General features: G+C 33.6%; 1 protein-coding gene across 5 annotated transcripts in view; it reads right to left on the bottom strand.

Moving 5' to 3' along the window:
- The window catches only part of LOC109064628 (glutamate receptor-interacting protein 2-like), a 177,400-nt gene that overhangs the window by 69,682 nt on the left and 86,614 nt on the right, over nucleotides 1-21,104 (bottom strand). Inside the window, exon 1 of one of the 5 annotated variants that reach the window (XM_042748625.1) lies at nucleotides 9,421-10,124. The exons of the other annotated variants lie outside the window; for them this stretch is intronic. Within the exon in view, the coding sequence (XP_042604559.1) occupies nucleotides 9,421-9,463 (43 nt within the window). The 5' untranslated portion in view covers nucleotides 9,464-10,124. Of the gene's footprint in view, nucleotides 1-9,420; nucleotides 10,125-21,104 lie in introns of those variants that run through there. 5 annotated transcript variants of the gene reach the window in all.

Here is a 21,104-nt window from a genome sequence, read left to right as displayed (position 1 = left end):
TGTGGTCTGTTAAAAGTTTTTTTTTCTGTCTGTAAAGAAAAATGTGAAAAATGGCAAGTCACATTAAACTGAAGAAGTATTTTCTTGTAAAACGTATTCTAATAAACTTTATTTAAAACTGAGAGGAAATTTACAATCTTTGTCTTCCTGGAAAACAGACCAAATAATTTCATGGGTTTCACGACATTTTCACAAAAGAAAGGCAGCAAAGCATCATGGGATATTTATCTATTCAGTTGCACTTGTTCCTAAGTGTACACCACAATCGTGAGTCCTGTGGTTTAATAACTTTACACATTTGAGAATGAAGAATCAGCCATTAAGACAAGCAGCATGTTACTACGTTTCAAACCTGCACTTGAAATGCAAATGTATCCCCAAAAGCTGCTACGCTCTTTTTCCCATGTTTCCCTCTTATTCCGTTAAATTAAAGCTGTTGTTGAATCTCTCGCCTCTGTGCTGATATCATACAACAACCTGACACATTGAGGGCAGGCAGCACACGCGTCTCCACAGCTTTAAACATTTTCACTTTCCTTCTCCATGTTGTTTTGTACGTCTCTCCCTGAAAATAAAAAAAATAGGCAATGACTAAACCTTGTTGCTTAGCATTTTTAGCTAGAAAACAGCTAAAGGGCTTTAGTATCTTTGCTCTTTGGGGAAATGAGCTTCACATCAGCAAACTACATGTAGGGCAAAGCTGTTCAGGAGGTCAACAGGAGGTAACACATATTTTTTTTTTTTTTTTTTAGAAAACTTAGTGCCAATCCTAAATTTCTGTCAATGCTAAACATAGCCACTAACCTGTACGAAGGCATTAGCTTGAAAGCTCTTCCAGATATTAGGTCCCTGAAGGCTGCTGGAACTCAATGATTGCAGTAATATGCTGCAGTAAGAATCTAGCTGCCAATAACAAACAATTTTGGATACTGAGTGCATTAAACAACAGTTAGCTCCAACACCAGAAAACACCACAATGCAATGTGTGTTGCTGTTCACATGTTGAGGTTAACTTCTCTCTAACTTAAAGGGTTAGTTCACCCAAAAATGAAAATTCTGTCATTAATTACTCACCCTCATGTCCTTCCAAACCCGTAAGCCCTTCGTTCATCTTCAGAACACAAAATAAGATATTTTTGATGAAATCTGAGAGCTTTCTGATCCTGCATAGAGAGCAACACAACTGAAATGTTCCCAGATTCAGAAACGTAGCAAGGTCTTTGATAAAATAGCCCATGTGACATCAGTGAAGAAGAGAAGAAAGTAAGTTATACAGGTTTGGGCCTACATGAGAGTGAGTAAATTATGACAGAATATTAGTTTTTGGATGAACAGATACTTTAAAACAACTAAGTGCAACCTTCTCTCCATTAGTCATGTGTCACAGTTATACTGAAACTCACATTCCCTTCCTGAAACTCGTGGAGTTCATAAAAGATTCTCACATCGATGCGGCTCTTCCAGCATGCAAGAATGATCACCAATAAAATTTTAATTAATCTCCTGCGGAATCGGGCAAAAATTAATTAGCACGGCAACCAGTGCAGGGAAGAGCTACAACTGCTATATATAACAGATGTTAATTACAAGATTTAATACTGTGGCCAAAAGGAGTAAGTTAATGATGCATGAACTGATTATAAATTATTCGAACAATTGACTCATATTTTTCTAACTCTTGCGTTCACACCAGACTTCATGTTCAGAAACAAAATGAAACCCTAATTTCCACTAATGTGAGCTAATTTAGTTTGACTCTTGGCAGCATACTGTGTAATAAGCATTTTGATCTCTTAAGTGCAAGAATCCTTTCAGGTGTGTCATGACAGTGCCACTTGTTTAGTTAATTTCCCAGATGTATATTTTTAGGTTAAAAAATAGAAGCTGGCATAGCATCTAAAGCAAAATCTGAATACTATGTTCTATACAATATATAGGATACCTATTCACTCTATAGAACTCTAATCAAATCTGAAATGAATATCTAAAACTCCCCACATTTTTTAAAAAATATATAAAAAAAATCCCAAAATATAAAAAATTCTCACAAAAACAACATCCCCCAATCATGTAGAAGTAATGTGATTTAATTTATCAGAAAAACATGTAATTAAACTGATTCAAATGTTTTAATTGCTCAACGGCCCTAATAAATACTGAACAATGATGAATCTCAGCAGTGCATCTGTGTATTCTGCTACTATGAAACCTTAACTGAACTTTGTATTTTCAAGGTCTTGCTCTCACCAGTGCTTCCAGACATTTGCTATTCCTTTTGGAGTGATTGACCACAATCACATGCGGTGAGGGAAAGACTTCAGATGTGAGCTCATGAAATCTGGCTTTTTAAAGCTGCATATCAGAGCAACTGAAGTTTGGCAGATGAAGCCTGCTGTGAAACCACCTGAGGGATGAGTACTTGAACCTTATCCACAAACATTCACAGCACACACTATGTGCATACTTAAACATTTAAATACTAACTAACTAAATATATAAAACAAAAGATTAAATAATAATAATAAGACACTGCATAATCAAAGTAAAAAACACCCCACCCCTCCTAAATAAATAAATAATAGGGTGGGGCAATGTGCTTAGTCAAAGTAAACTAAACTAAACAAAGCAAACCAAACAAAATACAAATCTAAGTGGGGGCAATTTGCTTAATCTAAGTAAAAACAAGATAAAAATAAAATAAAACAGAATGATACAAACCAAATAAGACAAAACTAAATAATAAGATGGGACAATGTGCTTAGTCAAATTAATAACAAAACGCAGAACAGAACCAAACAAAAAAAAACTAAAAAAATAAAAAAGGACAGAAGCAACGTGCTTGGACAAAACAAAACAAAAGCAAACCAAACAAAAGACAAAACAAAATAATAAGTTGGTTAATAAGTAAAAATAAAAATGCGTGCACACAAAGCAAAGCAAACTTAGACAAAGTAACCTGTAACCTTTTACTTTTGAGTACTGTGTGAGGGGAAAGTGTAGGACAGGGATTAACTTTAAAATACTGTAAATATATTCTATTTTAATTTTATGTTGACTTCAATTGTCAGCTGAACTGAAAAAAAAAGAGTGCATAATAATAAAGTGATTACCATGAATACACTGTAAGGCTTTTAAAAGTCTTGTGAATGTTATGCTAGTCTGGAAAAGTTTCAGTATTACACAACACCCCAAGCCCTAAATATGAAAAGTACAACACTGCATCTAAAACATAATGATTCATCAATCTAGGTCACTCCTCGAGGCCAATTTAATGACAGAGTGCAGGCTACTGTATTAGAAATTTGTTCTTGTAGGCATTTCAGAGATCAATACCTTTTCCTCCAATTTAACGTATCTAACGGGTAATTTAGACCCCGAGCGTGTCTCTTTTCTACAATACAAGCATTTTTAAAAGACTACAGCTACAACCTACAGCTTTCAGGATCAAAGGCAGTGCTTACTACAGATTCACTGTGTTAGCAAACCTGCTGCTCTGCAAATGCTCTTCTTTCACCAAAGAGCTAAATAGGGCTAGTAATAAATTAATTACTTATATAAGTAAATAAATAACCCTAACAAATACAACAAAACACACAATGACCATATCAGGTTAATTCATGCCACAGGCTTTGTGAGAGTTATTTACCCTGCTTGTTTCATCTTTGACAGGATTAAAGCTAGCCATATGCAAATTAAAACACAAATGTTACCGCACTTTAAGTATGTTACAGTTTTTGCCTTACTGTGGCACCAACAAACCTCCATAGTCAAGGGGGCGATAGAGTTCCCTTCAGACATCTGTACTACTAAACTCAGGTAACATAAAAAAAAAACTAGCAAGTTTTCCTTTGAGTTTTTGTAAAGTTTTGCATACAGAAGAAAACATTCTCAAAACTATCACTGTTCACATGGATCCGCGAAAACAACTAAAAATGGAGTATTAGTATGACAGTTGGCGATCTCTTTGTAAAAAAAAGACGTGTCACTCATATAGTTTTGAATGGGGAAAATGCAACACTCAATAAGACCGCTCTATCGAAAGAAGCCACGCCCTCTAAATAAAAGAGCCAATCGCTAATCAGTAAAGTCAGCGCATCACTGCAGCTGCTGTTAGAAGTCCCGATTGCTATAGAAACAGTCAGCGTTCTGATAAGTGACGTCAGAAGTTTTTTAACACTATTTGAGCAAAATAAAAAAAATTTATGAGACAGTTGTTGTCAAATTTCATTGGTGATTTCAAATATGAAATTTTATCGTAAGCTTGGTGAACAGTTTTAAGCATGCGCATGACATCACCATTTTCACAAATTTGTGTTTTCATAATTTACATGGAGACGATAATGGTATTGTTTTCAAAAAACATGCTCTTTGAAACCGGTTTTCGAAAGTATTCAGGTCCCCAAAACACCATTTTCGTGTAATTAAATAGAAAAAAAAAAAAACGTTTTTGGTTTTTAGTTGAAAATGGTGTTGTGCAAATCCCTCACTGTTTGAGTGTGGTAAAACTCTGTTTTCACATGATCACATACATATATTTGTTTGTATTGCAGTTTCAAAAGCATATCACACAATGTCTTCTAGATAATCAAAACATGGTTATCCTTAACTCTTTCCCCGCCATTGATGGAATTTTCTGACTTTCCATGTTTTCGCGTACAGTAGGAAGCGCTATTAGGCATCTTGTGAAAGAGCATTGAATGTCAGGATCAAAACACGGCAAAGAAGACACAGAAAAAAGCAATCGCATGTGTAAGCAGATGCATATGTAAAATAACGTATCAAACATTAATCATTATATAAATTAAAATTGCTTAACTTTACCAAATGAAATGATAATCCAGGAAATGCAAAATTACCAAAAAACATTTGTCTGCCCATCTACTGTATGTTTTGACCATCATTCTGAATCTGAATCTAAATTCCTATTTGTGCCTGAAATGATACATACATGCAAAATTGTCAAAATGCATGTGTCTGCAAGTATTCTTGTAAACCCAGTTGTTCACAAGGTAAACAATTGAGAAAGAAAATGGCCGTGTAACAGTGTGTTGGTTCACAGCAGTTTAATGTTCCTGTTGCTTTCTTTGTCATGAATGTTAATCAAACAACAAAACACACAGAATCACTTTTGTAGCTTTAACACAGTTTTAATAGATTTAATTTATACAGTGAAGACTATGCAGTGTTATTTTACATTTGATTATTCAATTTCTGTACCTGAATACTGTTAGACTTGCCTGAAAAAAAAAATATAAAGCACTGCTTATTCGATTTGTATCTTTGTACTATTATATCTATCTATGCTTGCAATGTGTTTACTTTCAATGCTGATTTACTCACCTACAAAATCAACCCAATCATTGATTATTTTTATTATTATTAATATTATTATTATTCAAATAGAGATTTTTTCTTTTTTTTCTCATATCGCAGTATATATGGCAGAAAAACAAAATATTACAATGTGAGTTTTTTTCAATATTGGGCAGCCCTACCGGACATAGTTTGGAACCACATGAGGGTAAATAATTAATGACAGAATTTTCATTTTTGGGTGAACTATCCCTTTAATAGGTGTGTAAATAATGTTCAGATTCTTGCACAGACTGATCATTTCACTCCATAAGACCTCAGTATATTGTCAGGACCCATGGGTATAAATTTTGTATTGCCTGTTTATGTTTTTTGTATTCTTAAAAAACAGCAGCTATTGGCTTGCTATCACAAATGACCAAGGACCATGGATTCAGCTAAAAATCTTTTTTACTGTTCTTAAAAAAATGCTTCATGCACGCACACACATACATTATAAGTATGTTGTAGTGTACTTTTACAAAAGAGCAGCTTTGATTATATAATTTATGTGACAATTTAACATACATTATTTGTCATATTTTGTCACTAATTATCATATTTACACATTCAACAGTCAACAAATATCTCTTTGGGCTCAGAGGGAGATGAGCTATTGCAAGGAAATAGAGCCTTATACTCCTATCCATCAAATGCTAGACAGAGTTTTTCTAGTATTTAGGCACAGATAGTACAGATGTTAAAGCTGTAAAGAACTGTGTGCATAAACCGCATCTCAGGACGGGGGGCCTTACGAGGGTAAACAGAAACTCAAACAATGAAAAATTAACTAATTAAAAACGAATGCCCCACAGGCTGGTTTTAATGACAAAACCAGGGAAACAAATTAATTTTCCAAGTATTTTCCACAAATCAGCCGCTGTTTTCATTTCGAAAGCGGCATCAAAGCAAGAGAGAGAGAGAAAGAGAGATGCTGCTTCAGCATCTTGTACGAAAAGGAAAGATGTGCATACAAAGTGTAGCTGATGGGCATTAACTATATCGCACTGTATTCCCATATGAAATACTCCACGACAGGAGATTTATACTCCGAAGCAGCAGCATATCTACAGAAGTGCAATCCTATGCATTTTCTAATTAATCATAACCATGCTGCTCTTGACAGTTCTTGCACTTCTGAAACAATTGCATGCACACCTGACTCACAAATGGGAGTTCATTATTTCTTTTCATTGCTCTTAGGGAAAAAAGCGTGAACATCTAGCGTGAACAAAGACGCATACGCTGCCCTCTTGCAGCTACGTGACAGTAGCAGGTGCCGTCACATATCCGTGCAAATTAAAGCAGGATGCAGTCGAAGCCTTAGCTAACAAAGAGAAAATGTGTGTGGAGAATACAAGGCATCTGGAGCTTGTGAATGTGGAAGATAAAAGCAGAGCATATCTTTCTGCCTTTCTGTAGTGTAGCACTGAGCCAAAATGCAGTTTCTGTCTTGTGAATTGACAAATTGAACCTAAAATTAACTTAAAATATAACTAAATTAACACATATTGCTACTAATATTCCATAAACTTAAGCAAATAACTGACAATGTATTAAATGTTGCAGAACAAAAGATGCTTTGTGCTCCGCTATAAATGTGACAGTAAAACAATATAAATCATGACAGACGCTGTCTTCAAAAACAGGTCAAAGTCATTTTAGGATTATGATAAATTGTCTGCTGTAGTCGGCAGGTTGTCATCATCAACCACCTGAACGTAGGTGATAATTCAAACAAAGCACTATGTCAAAATATTTTACTGAAAGTGTTTTAGATGCCGTTTTTTAAGGGGTTTTCATATAAGCTTTGTTTCAGTATGGACATGTATATACTAGCCATTAACGATGTAGTATATATACAAGTAATGCCATTAAAAGCATCCAGTGTCTTAAAAAAAAAAAAAAAAAAAAAAAAAAACCTTTTACAAAAAAGTGTGTTTGGTTTCAGAGTTGCAAAAGAAAAGAAAAGAAAACAAACATGTAAAACATATAAAAACAAAAACAAAACAAACAAAAACACTAAATAATTACATCAAACAAAACAAACTGAAGCACTAATGTAAAAAAATATTTTACTGAAAATATTTTTGGTCTCATATATTTAATTGAAAGGTTTTTCATTTAGGTGTCATTCCAATATGCACATATATTGTACATACTATGCATGAATAATATAGTATGCATGCATATAATGCAATTAAAAGTGGCCAGTAATATAAAAAAAAAAAAAAAAAAAAAAAAAAAAAAAGACTTTGGTTTGGTTTTAGAATTGCAAAACAAAAAGTAAAAACACACAAAAAAATAAAATAAATAAATAAATACAAATAAAGATAAATATATAAAACAAAACAACAAACAAGCAAATAAATAAATGTCAAAATATTTTACTGAAAATGGTTTTGTCCATTTTTATTTTTTAGGTATCATTCCAATATGTAGTAACCATGAACATTATACTATAAACATGCTTTTTAATTTCATTAAAAGCGCCAAGTGGTTTTAAAAAACAACCTTTATCAAAAACATGTTTGTTTGGGTTTACAATTGCAAAACAAAAATGAACAAGTAAAAACAAAACCAAATTAAGTGCTAATGTCAAAATATTGTAAATACTGCATACTATGCATGAACAATATAGGATGTTTTCAGAGAGAAAGAAAGATCATACATACAGTATAAACTAAAATGTCTGAATGCCTTAGACTACAATATATGAAACCAAGTGCCATTAAAAGTGCCAAGTGCATAGAAAACCTTTCACAGATACATTTGACAATTGAAATAGAAAAACAAACAATATAAAGCCAAACAGAAAAAAATAAATAAAAAAACAATATAAAACAACAAAATAAAGCACAAAACAGCATATAACACAATATTAAACAAAATTAAAGCAAAACATAAAACTCAATATAAAACAACAAAATGAAAGCAAAACAACATAAAACACAATATAAAATAACAAAATTAAAACAAAACAAGAACAATTTAGGATATTTTCAGAGAGAAAGAAAGATCAGACATTTAAACTAAAATGTGTGAATGCCTTAGACTACAATATATGAAACCAAGTGCCATTAAAAGTGCCAAGTGCATAAAAAAAAACTTTCAAAAATTCCTTTCACAATTGCAATATAAAACCAAACAGAAAACAACAAAATAAAACATAAAACAAAACAATATAAAACAACAAAATAAAGCACAAAACAGCATAAAACATAATATAAAACAACAAAATGAAAGCAAAAGAACATATAACACAATATAAAACAACAAAATGAAAGCAAAACAACATAAAACACAATATAAAATAACAAAATTAAATCAAAACAACAAAGATAAACCTTCACTCTTCAAGATCATGAAGACTGACAGCTCAAGACAGGACACACGAGGACTTCATACAGCGTGTCCATTTGTTTGTCCGCCAACAGGTGGCAGATTCCTCCTGTTGACTGAACCTCACACGCATTTTAAAGCTGTGATCAGTGTCTCATAAATATTTCATCACATTTCATCCATAAGACTAACAGTAGCGTGAATGTGACAATAAACACAGATCTGGGCTGAGTGACTAAGAAGAAAAACAAACCTTCCCACAAAGACCAAACAAACAAATGAACGCACATTCTCCAAGACAAACACAATCTACACATTCATACAAATACATAAATAGGATGAGTATACATACTAATTACATATCAGGATTTTAACTAGCTATTTACATAAACTCATCTCTAAATATCCCAATCCAAGGTGCATCCAATGTCCACCCGACTCCAGAGAAATCCCAGCCCTCCGCAGGAGGGATATGCCTTATTTGTGGTTGCCAGATTGTATTATCATAAACTCATAATCACATTTACAACAAGCACAAGCATCCGAAACGGACACGCACTTGAAGACCTGTGCATAAACATATTAAAATGACCCAAGACATCAACTTCACGCTTTAAACTGCATTTTTTTGAGAAGGCTACTACCATGCAATGCCTGAATCGAACATTAGATGGTGATGAAAGAAAGTCTTTGATTGCAATTAACACTTTAAAAGAATCTGGGTACCTCTGAGTATCCTTTTCCTCAGGATAGCCTGTAGGAAGAGCATAGTCCTTCTCCTTTCCTTCGGCTCGGGAAATATTCCCTGACTGCTGCTTTGCTCCGTATCTAGTGCGTCTTCCCAGCTCCGTCTCGTCTGTGAGCCAACAAGGTACTTTTTGCTGTCAATCAATGTCAAAATCAAAGATCTGGGATAAATAACGACCCTATATCCGTGAGCGTGACATGCGATGATACTGCTAGACGTTTCGGCCTTTGTCTTTTTAAATTACTCATCTGAGCAGTAATCATTAGTCGTTATTAACCGTAATTTTATGTGAAGTCACCATCTCTCCATCTCTCTCTCTCCTCCGCTCACACTCGCTGTGATTAATAAATGCAAAATGTATGCTCAAAGCCTTCGGGACTTTTGATGCCCTAGTTTTTTCTCCCCCTTTTTTCTCTCTGCCCTCAAACTGCTGCCTTCCTGAATAAACCTGAAGATAAGGGGTTTACACAAGTGTCGGTTTTGGGTTTTGACTGCTCTTTTGCACCTACACACAAAAACAGTGTCTCGTCTACAGACGTCTGATAGATTTTTGGACCAGCATTGCATCAGGGCTGATGAAAAATGAGTTCATTTGAGCAAATCTGCAAATAAATGTAATTAGCACAATGAAGATGGTTTTTATGAAAGTTTTAATATTGATACAATTTACTGTAAAAATGATTCATGGTGGCTTTTTGCTAAACTGATTTATATGGTGATGTTTTAGGGTGTGTGTGTGTGTTGGCTACATACAATCTTGTGCATATAAATGATTTTGCTTAATCAGATACAATTAAAGCAAAAACAAACAAAAAATGTTATCTGAAAAGTTAAGAAAATGTAAGCACAAAGATTATGATAAAGTGATGCATCTGTATACATAATTACATCATTATGAACTTTAAAATCGTGCAAGAAATTTAAATTTGAAAATAGTTTAAACTTTACTCCTGGGTACTGGGTGTTGGCATGACAACTGTGTACTAAAAACAGTTTTTGTCCTGTTGCGTTTTTGAAAAATTTTGCTTACAGGCTTTGTCAAAAATTCCAGTGCACACCGTTCACTGAAAATAACTTAAAATGCTGCATTATTCATGCCAGGCCAGTAGTTGGCGATGTCAGTTTGTAAAGTAATACTAGATACAGCTATAAAATTAACATTTAATGCGCATAAACAATATCACCGTTTTTGTTGTTTCCACCGAGATGATAATAGTATCTTTATGAAAAACTTTCACTTTGAAACCCAAAAGTTTGTGTTTTTTAAGGACCCAAATCTCCACTGTCGTGAAAATGAATGGCCAAAACACATAACATGTTTTCCATTTATAGTTGAAAATAGTGTTGTGTAAACGGTTTACTTGAGTGGTATTGGAATTGTTGACTTGCAACTTTGAATGGAGTCATTTTTTTCTCCTTTTATCTTTTGAGGTATTCAACACATCTGAAATGCTGTACATGGAGTAATGTTTAAGCAAAAAAAGTAAAAACAACAACTCAGTGTTGGGAAGGTTACTTTGGAAATGTAATAGGTTACAGATAACAAGTTACCGTATTTAAAATGTAATAAATACACTCTTAAAAATAAAGGTGCTTCACGATGCAATAGAAGAACCTTTTTGTCTAAATGGTTCCATAAAGAACCTTTAACATCTGAAGAAAATTTCTGTTTCACAAAAGGTTCTTTGTGGAACTAAAAATGGTTCTTCTATGGCATCGCTTGAAGAACCTTTTGAAGCACCTTTATTTTTAAGAGTGTAGTGTAACTATTTCAATTACAATATAAATGAAAACTATTACTAAATTAAAAATACAAAGATAAAACAATAACAAACCAAATACATAAAATATATCATCCCATGCAATTAAACAAACAATACCTAAAACGTTAAAATAATTTAACGCAGTTAAAGCAAAATTACTGAAGCACAATTTCTGTTCTAACCCTTAACCCAATTTTGCTTCTCTGCTTTCGATCAGATCATTTTAAGCCCCTAAACTCCGGGTAAGTTTTCAGTCCAATGATCCAGAAAGCGAATGCGCTCAAACAGTCCGTCCAAAACAGTGCTAATAAAAAGGAAACCAGGCTGATTACATCAGAGATTGCAGAGCTCTGTCATAATGATTGTCTCTGTTTCAGAAAACACAGATTTTTGAGAATCACCCTTTAATCTTTTGGTTTACTTTGCTGGATATAGCAAATGATGACAAAATAAACATTTGAAACAAGATAAATGGTCTGTGCGTAATTTCATGAAGTGTGTGATTAATCACAGAAAATGGGTGTGATTAATTAGATAATTGACAGCCCTAATCCCTAATATATATTCAAAAAGTGGTGTGGGCAAAATTGGCAACAACATCATCACAACTGTAGATTCACACCTGTTTATTTCAAAAAGTGGTGTGGGCAAAATTGGCAATGTCAGCATTACAATTAAAGGGGTCATATGATGCTATTTCAAGTTTTCCTTTCTCTTTGGAGTGTTACAAGCTGTTCGTGAATAGATAAGATCCCTAAAGTTGCAAAGACTAAAGTCTCAAACCCCAAAAAAAATATTCTTTATAAAAGTTAAAACTCATCCACACCCTCCTAAAACTCATCGTTCTAACACGCCCCACATCTCTATGTCACTGTGTGGGAAGATTTGCATAATGCCGCCCAAATGTTCACGCAAAGAAAGAAGACAGTACTTTTATTCTCGCTGTAGTATTGTTGCTGCCGCCATGTCGTGGAGACGCTGTGTTTCGTTGTGAAAATGAAACTAATTTGTTTGGCCTTCCAAAAGTGGAAATCGGTGCTTTTTACAACACTTTTCAAGAATAGTTCAACCCAAATATTCAGATGTGTGCAGCATATTTTATGTCCTGGGAGAGTAGACTCCACTGGATGAAACAAATGCCTCATTTGTAATAAGTTTTACTGGAGTAACATAAATAACATGGAACACACACCATCACAGTACAGTAAGGGGTGTAACATTTCCGTCACTCACTTGAGGTATTCAGCCAATCACAACACACTGGATAGCTGGCCAATCTCGCTTTGTGAAAATCTATGCGTTTCATAAAGGCGAGGCATAGAGGAGGAACAGTTAAACAAAAAAACAAATACAAAAAAAAAAAATACACAAAACAACATCACATTACCCAACAAAAAACAAAACCTCAAATATCAAAAATTAAACTTTTATTAAATTAATCTTTTAGTTTCATGACTCTCAGACAGTCATTCAAAGAAAGACACATTTCGTCTACCATGTCTAACAGTCGTGGTCTGAAATGTGTGGATGTACAGACTGCTATATCATTTTGTAATCTCCTTGCAGAAATCGTGCTGGGCTATTCAGACACATGAGGGGATTTCTGCTGTTATGAAATTGTAAAACTGCACCGATTTCTGTGAACAATCCAATCTAAGCACAAAGACCCTAGTGAAACCACCTCAGCACTTTAATGAATCACCCACACAACCCTTATATGAACAGTGGATGATGTATACTATACAAGTCACGCTTTTCAAATTCAAACTGCTTATTACTTATTATCCAGTAGTAGTAGTAGTTGTAGTAGTAGAAGTAGTAGTTGTAGTAACAATAATAATAACACTAATAATAATAATAATAATAATAATAATAATAATAATAATAATAAATAAATAAAAATTTAAAAAATAAAAAAAAACAAAAAAAATAAAAATTACATATTAATGATTTTATTATATATAATATAAAAATAAAAAAAAACAACAAAATAATAAAAAAAATATAATATTAGAAAAAATATGTATAAAAAAGTATATATTTTAAGAATAACTAAATTTCTAAATAAGAATTTATTTTTGTATTTTTCATATTTTATAAATACTGCAACTGTAGTTTCTATTATCATTATTATTGTTGTTATAAAAAATAAAATTACTTATAAAATAAACAAATATATCACAATTAAAAAAAATATAAATACTTAAATATACTACTACAATTATTATACTATTATTATTATTATTATTATTATTATTATTATAGTGATACAATAGGTCTGTCATTTTTTTCCTGAATCAGGCAGATAGATAGATAGATAGATAGATAGATAGTAACAAAGTTAAATTTGAATTATTACTATAAGACACTGCTTTAAATACAATAGGCCTGTCATTTTCTTCCTGAATCAGGCTCTTGTAGTTTCCTGTGCAGAAACAATTATTCCCAGAGAAGCCAAGAATCATTACAAGTTACTGTGTCAGCGTTTTAACATGCAGCGCCAGTCTCTTTATAATATGAAACAAGAGGATCATGGATAGACTGAGGCTTTTATCCCGCAAGCCGGGGTCTCTGATATGATGACTTTAATTTCATCAGTAGTCCAAATGTGATTCAGAAATAAGTGGTTTGAGAAGTTAAAGAGTTTAAGTCGAGCAAATGTTTGACTCTAGAGAGAAGAGCCACTTGCACAGCTTTCACTTCACTTTAATAAGAATTGAAAGTTACAGGTCTTTTTCATTATGGGGCAGAAAGAGACTAGAAAATGGTCACATTGTTTAGTGCAGGAAACCTTAACTTAATTGATTCTGTGAACTCCAGGGGAAATATGATGGAAAACAAATGAATACTTAAAAATAAACGAATGTATATAATATTTAAAGATTTTTAATAAATACATAACAAAGATATTCAAATTTTAATGGTAATTTTGTGCATCACAGGCATCAAAATGTGCATACTGTAAAACATTCAATAACATGCTACCATAAAGCTAAGAGCAACAACAACTCCCAGCAGCTCCAGGTTTGCAGTAAGACAGTATGAGAGCATCTGTAGATCTCCAGAGAGAGGCACTTTATTTAGACAAACAGTGTCTGATCTGTTAACACTGCTGTATTCACTGGGACACACTCAGCAAACATTTGGAGCTGGGGATCGGAGTTCACAATGAATAGTTTACATAATGTTATGATCAGACTTAGGCTCTAAATCTGAATTTGATTTTCTCTAGTGATGAAAAAATGTATGTAAAAACAACAAAAAAGATGTAAACAAAAACAACAACAATAATAGTTAATTTACTTATTTTAATACATTTATTCATTTATTTTACTAAACACTACTACTTATTTATTAATTTTAATTTTATTTATTTTAAATTTATTTATGCATGTATGTATTTATTTATTGTTTGTTTGTTTGTTTGTTATAATGTATAATGTTAGAAACCCTTCAGATAAATTCTGCTCTTTTGAACTTTCCATTCATCAAAGAATCCTGAGGGAAAAATTGGATCACGGTTTTCTAAAATTGATAATTATATTAAAAATAATAATCAGAACTGTTTCTTGAGTACCTAATTAGCATATTAGAATAATTTCTGAAGGATCATGTGACACTGAAAACTGGAGTATTGATGCTGAAAATTCAGCTTTACCATCACATGAATAAATTACATTTTAAGATTTATCAAAACAAAAACTATATTGTGAATTGCAATAATATTTCACAATAGTACTGTATTTTATAACAAACAAATGAAGCCTTTTTGAGTATCAGTGCACTACAATATCGCCTTACTCCATAAAAAAAGTTACTAATTTCGATACTTAGTTACCTTTTTCAAGTAATGCATCGCATGTTTGGCATGCTTTTTTATATTAAAACCCCGAAAGTTATATTTTTGGCAACTCTAAGTACTCTTTCACACTAAAAGTGAAATTAATAAGCGTCAGGGTGAAGGAAATGCCTTTGCACTCACTCCCAATTTCTCTCAACATGGCGACAGGAGAGGTATCCGTGAATAAATGGGAAAACAAAGTAACTTGCATTACTTATTTGAAAAAAGTAACTCTGATATTTCGATAAAGTAATGCATTACTTTACTAGTTACTTTAAAAAGTAATCTGATTACGTTACTCATGTTACTTGTAATGTGTCACATTTATTGACAACAAGAAATCTTACATACACCAAGCTTTTATATATCAGTGTGTACATATATTACATTACTAAGATATAAAACTTTTTTTTTGTTTGTTTTTTGCTACGCTTCTAACTTGTATTAGGTTCAAGCATTCTAGTATTTTTCAGACACGTTATATAAGAACACGTGTTGAGTGTTATTAAACAGATGGTAGTAAATAAAAACAAAAGTTTGTATTAAGCAGGAAGTTCACATGCATCATATCCAGAAGGATTTCCAGTGGGAGAGATGTAGTGAGATATTTAAAAGACATCAAAGTGTCAGTGTGATACAGAGACTTCATACACAGCCAATAATACTGATACAGCACAGCGTCATTTCACAGCCTCGGGACTCTGAAGCAATGGGGAGCAGCGTGCGTGTGATCTTCAGCGAGCTATTATGTGTGTGGAAAATTACATGACAAAACTATTAATTCAGCTCACAGCCAAAGAGAGAAGCCACAGGGTGGACGTGTTTGTGAATTAATAGCATTACTGCATCTGTTCATCACTAACACACTCTCACTCCGTCCGCCTCAACCAGTTCTGTTTGGAACGTAATGACAGAGTATCAGTGTCAAAACTTCTTTACAATATAGAAAACTGGCTTCCTGATGGGAATATGAGTGGCTGTGTACTGGTCAAAGTCAAAAGTTCCACTTTTATTGTAAACTTTTGATCAAAAAGGTCAGCTTTTGGCCAATTTGAATCCAAGAGCATTTGTTATGATGGTTGAGCCTTAAGTCAAGCTTGAAATAAGACAATGACCTGAGAAATGGAGGGTTGTGGAAAAGCCAAGTTACTGTAAGTCCAGATCTTAACCCTGCTGTATTGATGTCGAGAAAACTGAAGCAGGCAAATCATGAAAGTTATTCTCAGAAACAGACAGCTAGTGCACATAGTGCTGTTTTTTGTGTTTCAATGGCTTAAATCACTTGTTTTTAAACCACAATGCTTAAAAACACACGCAAATGATGAGTTTTCGTGACCATGGCGCACAGCAACGTGACATGAGCGTGCTAAATAGGCCTAAAGCTTGCCGCAAAAATTACCATGACTATGACATGTTGATGATCCTGACTCACCATCTCATCATTGGATGCGCGTTTGAAAGAAATGCATCTTTACGGATTACATAATAATGAGTTTATATATAAAACAATGACTAAGCTGTGTGTACTTATTTACTGATGGTGACACCACATTACATTCACATTATATCATTTAGACATTAAACTAAATCTTTTCTTACATTATCTTTTTCAAACCCATAAAAGAATTCAACATTAACACAAACACTGCATTAAGAACCTGACACTAGATTTTTCATTTTATTCACTGTAGATACTATTATGCACATTAATGCATTTCTGACTATTTGTGTCAAATAAATGATTGCAAAAAAGCAACTTTGATTGTAAAATCAGATCACCATTATTAGCAGTGCTAAAGCGAGTGTCACTATCACTGTTGCTTATACTTACAGCTAGAGATGTGAACGCATTTGTATTTGCTTTTTAACAGCTCTGTCCATTCTAGCAGACATTACCTCTGAACTCTCATACCCACGCTTTATTGGTCTTCCTCTGGCCGGAGCTGAAAGCTTCCTCGTGGGAACAGTATGGGGGAATTAAATTTGTCTAATCCACCCTGAGGATATAGAGCACTAAAGGCAATAGCCCTGCACTGCTGTGAGAAGATTGCTGAGAGACGAAATGAGTGCTAATACTTGAGAGTGATAGAGGTCCATTGAAAGGCTATTGTCTTTCTGCTATAAATGGGTGTGCTGTAAAATTGCTGTACTGTGCAAATCACTGGCAAATGGTTATAATAATATATGATGAAAGGAGCCGACTTTCAATTCATTTTAGTTTTACAAATTTTGAGAAATTATGTAGGAAATGCTGTGAAAAACACCTCATTGCAAATAAAATTTTGAAAACGTATGATGGTCAGGGTGTTCTCCTTTTAAAAATGAAACTAGTCAAGCCCCTCAATATTTTAGACAAAACTATTTCTACATTGTATGAAGTAGACGCTACTGATTCACTCCTTTGTTTTAGTTAATTGTGGCCACGTTGTATTGATTTGTTCCCTTGTTTTTGTAAATCACGGTCACATTGTATTGATTCGTTACCTCGTTTTTGTAAATTGTGGCCACGTTGCACTGAATTTGTAACTCATTTTTGTAAATCATGGCCACATTGTACTGATTCATTCGCTCATTTTTGAAATTACTTGTAACATTGTACTGATCTGTTCCCTCATTTTTGTTAATCCTAGTCATGTTTTACTGATTTGTTCCCTCATTTTATTAAATAGTGACCATGTTCTACTGATTCACTCCTTTGTTTTAGTAAATTGTGGCCACACGAACTGAATCGTTTCCTATTTTTTGTAAATCATGGCCACATTGTACTGATTCATTCGCTCATTTTTTAAATTCCTTGTAACATTGTACTGATCCGTTCCCTCATTTTTGTTAATCCTAGTTGTTTTACTGATTTGTTCCCTCATTTTATTAAATAGTGACCATGTTCTACTGAAACACTCCCCACATTTAACAAATTTTTTCCACATTTTACTGATTTTTTTCCATGTTTAAGTAAATCGTGGCCACGTTGTAGTAATGAATTTCCTTGTTTTTGTAAATCGTGGCCACGTTGTACTAATTCGTTCCCTCATGTTAGTAAATTGTGGCCACGATGTACTGATTAATTCCCTCGTTTTTGTAAATTGTGGCCACATTGTATTGATTTGTTCCCTTGTTTTTGGAAATCGTGGCCAAAAATGAGGAAACAAATTAGTACAACATAGTTAGAATTGACCTAAAACTAGGGAATTCGTAACAAAGTGGTGGGTACTAATTATCAATTAATGTCCACAAAATCTCATATGTTTCTTCTGCATAAAATGTGCAGGGCTCATAATATAAGACACGATCTGAATTCAAAATTGTTTCGCCCACACACCAAAGCTATTTTTATTTTTTGCTGCATTATAACATATGCGCCACACTAAAAAGAACAACATTTCATTCTGCATTAAGGAAGAATTCTAAGGAATAAGGCCACAACTCTAGTTGCATGTTTTACTAATGCAGCATTGTTAGCATACAACACTGTGGCTCTAAAATATAGATCTTGCTTTGTAAAGCCTGAATATGGTGCAGAAGGCATCAATAAACAAATAGGACATTTTCGTATCCCCCTTGCTTTCCCTCGCTGAACCCCCCATTAAAACAGATATTAACAAATGCGGTCACCGATAGTCGCGAACTGCTCTTTGGGTTTGCGCTAGTTGTGTCAAGTGCAACCCCGGATGGGATCAAATATTCATCAGTCTGTGCTTGTGTCATCGCGAGTCAACAAGACGGCGGCGGGGAAAGAGAAGGCGCTTTGATCAGCTCCTCTCTGGAGCGCTCACTTGTTCCTGCAACATCCTGATTGCTCCCATCCACCGGGACACAAGCATATCGCTTTCACATAGAGAAAAACCTGGGCTGTGTTGAGCTTCACACATCACATGGCCACACGCTCAAGGTGGAATTGTCTCTTGTTTTATGTCACCTCTGCAACGAGAAGAAACTGAACAAAAAGTTTCAGATCTATTGTAGCCTATGCTTCAGACCCAGCTTAACAAGCTTCCCAAGGATTGTTCATGGACCACTTGATGTGCAATGCAGACAAAAGTGGCAAAGGCTTTTGCAAAATGGCTAATCTAAATCTGTTGTTTGCTACAATAAAAACTTATTACTGGATTTCTAAAGGTTTTGTGATTGAACTTCAAAGGGACCACAGGAGGTTTGCTAGTTTAGAAACCTGATATGGATGCTAAAATACAGTACAACACTGGCGACAGTGCTGGCATTTTCATTAGGGTTGGTCAGAATAAGCTACAGTTTGGACAAGCTTTGTTCTAAAATCAAATGAGATACCTACTGTACATAGGCAGGTACATGCTAACGAAAACCTTAAGTAAATTAATTAAAACACTCTACATAGGAAGCACACGCCACACAATAGCACTCCTCACAGGAAGTGCACAGAAGATTCAGATGTGATTTAAATACTGTTTGCTTTGCTGGAGAATCCTGGTGGAATATATCCCAGTACACCCTACTGGGTCTATGTAACAAAACCAATCCAAAGGCCAATCAAAAATATCCCAAAAACAAGCCCATGCGATGACCCATCCAAATATCAAAACTCAACATATGCAACTAAAATAAATATTTTTATAATGAGTTATACACAATTTCATCTTCAAAATCACTAATAGTAATCATAAGCCATCTGTTTTCAGAAAGGAGCTCACTTTTTATGAAAAACTCAATCAAGCACAGTTTTATCATTTGCATGAACGTTTGTAGAATGTATTTATTAGATAACTCTTGTTTGCAATTAGTTTTTGAAAGGTAACATTATATTCTTAAGGGCTCTACGCTTACATTTCTTTTCAGGAGCACTTGTGTTCTTACTTAAAATAAATTAAGGGAACACCTTCTAATCAATAACAGAAATTATCCTTCCTAATACAGGCAATATTTGACTCCTTAAAGTATTTTATTTATTTTTTTACCATTGTAATGACTCTAATTTTATTAAATGTCATCTTTTGTGCTAAAAATATTAGATTGATAAACTTTTATCAAAAATTTTAATTAATAAATTAAATTAAAATATTAAGCTACATTCAGGAAGAATAAGTTACTAGTCAAATGAAATCAGCATCATCTTTGCACGGCACAGAAGAGCACAAAATGTGGCATTATGGACTATTTAGAGACTTTTTGACAAGACTCGGAGGTGGCATTGATGCATTTCATAATAACAATGTTATGAAATTAATGTTTTAAATATAGAAATATTAAACAATTTAAATGACTCCATTTATACTTTAAAAATAAAACTGAAACTGCCAGTAGGTGGCAGCAAGTCACTGTCTTTATCACTGAATCATTCATTCAGTTGATTTGTTCAAACGGCTGATTCATTTAGGAACGAAGCAAGTGACTCTCTTTATGAATGGGTCATTGAATCATTGACTCACTAGATTTGCTCAAAAACGCAGATTCATTCATAAACGAAACACTGCTGTGTTTGCTTGGACATGTGCAGCGGATCATCTGTGACTTTGTTTGAAACTATATTTGTTGATGGAATAAAGCACAATCAGACAGCAGTGTTCCTAAAAGTCACTTAATATTTACTTCTGTATAAAATAAAAAATGTATAAAACTGTAAGTTCACATTTGCAAACTCCCTTTATAATCATTAAAAGCGGTCACTTGTCTTAGTTCATCATGATCACACAAGCTGTCCATTTTAATTAATGAAGTTCTCCACACTGCACACTGAATCTATTATTTACATCGTCTCTACACTTTGTTTGTTATAATGCAGACATTATGACCAATCACAAAAGACGGCATTGCGCAGCTAACCATAGACACTAATATATCGCGCTAGGTTTATATGCAGAACTGGGATCGCTTTCATAGTCTTTTAAATGGATAAAATATAGAAATCACTTTAATTTCTTAATAAACCTAACCAATTGGAAATGAAATGCCATCCTCCCTCAAAATTCACTCCCTGAACTCTGTCCACCCAAATGCAAAGTGCAGAGAACACTTGATTGCATGATGTCAAAACTGTTAAACAGATGCTAAATGTTAAAACAAAACACACAAATTTTAAAAATGCAAA

The sequence above is a fragment of the Cyprinus carpio genome, chromosome B22 (assembly GCF_018340385.1).
Source record: "Cyprinus carpio isolate SPL01 chromosome B22, ASM1834038v1, whole genome shotgun sequence".
NCBI lineage: Eukaryota > Metazoa > Chordata > Actinopteri > Cypriniformes > Cyprinidae > Cyprinus > Cyprinus carpio.
Note: the sequence above shows the minus strand (reverse complement) of the source record. Positions and strands in the feature narration are given on the sequence as shown.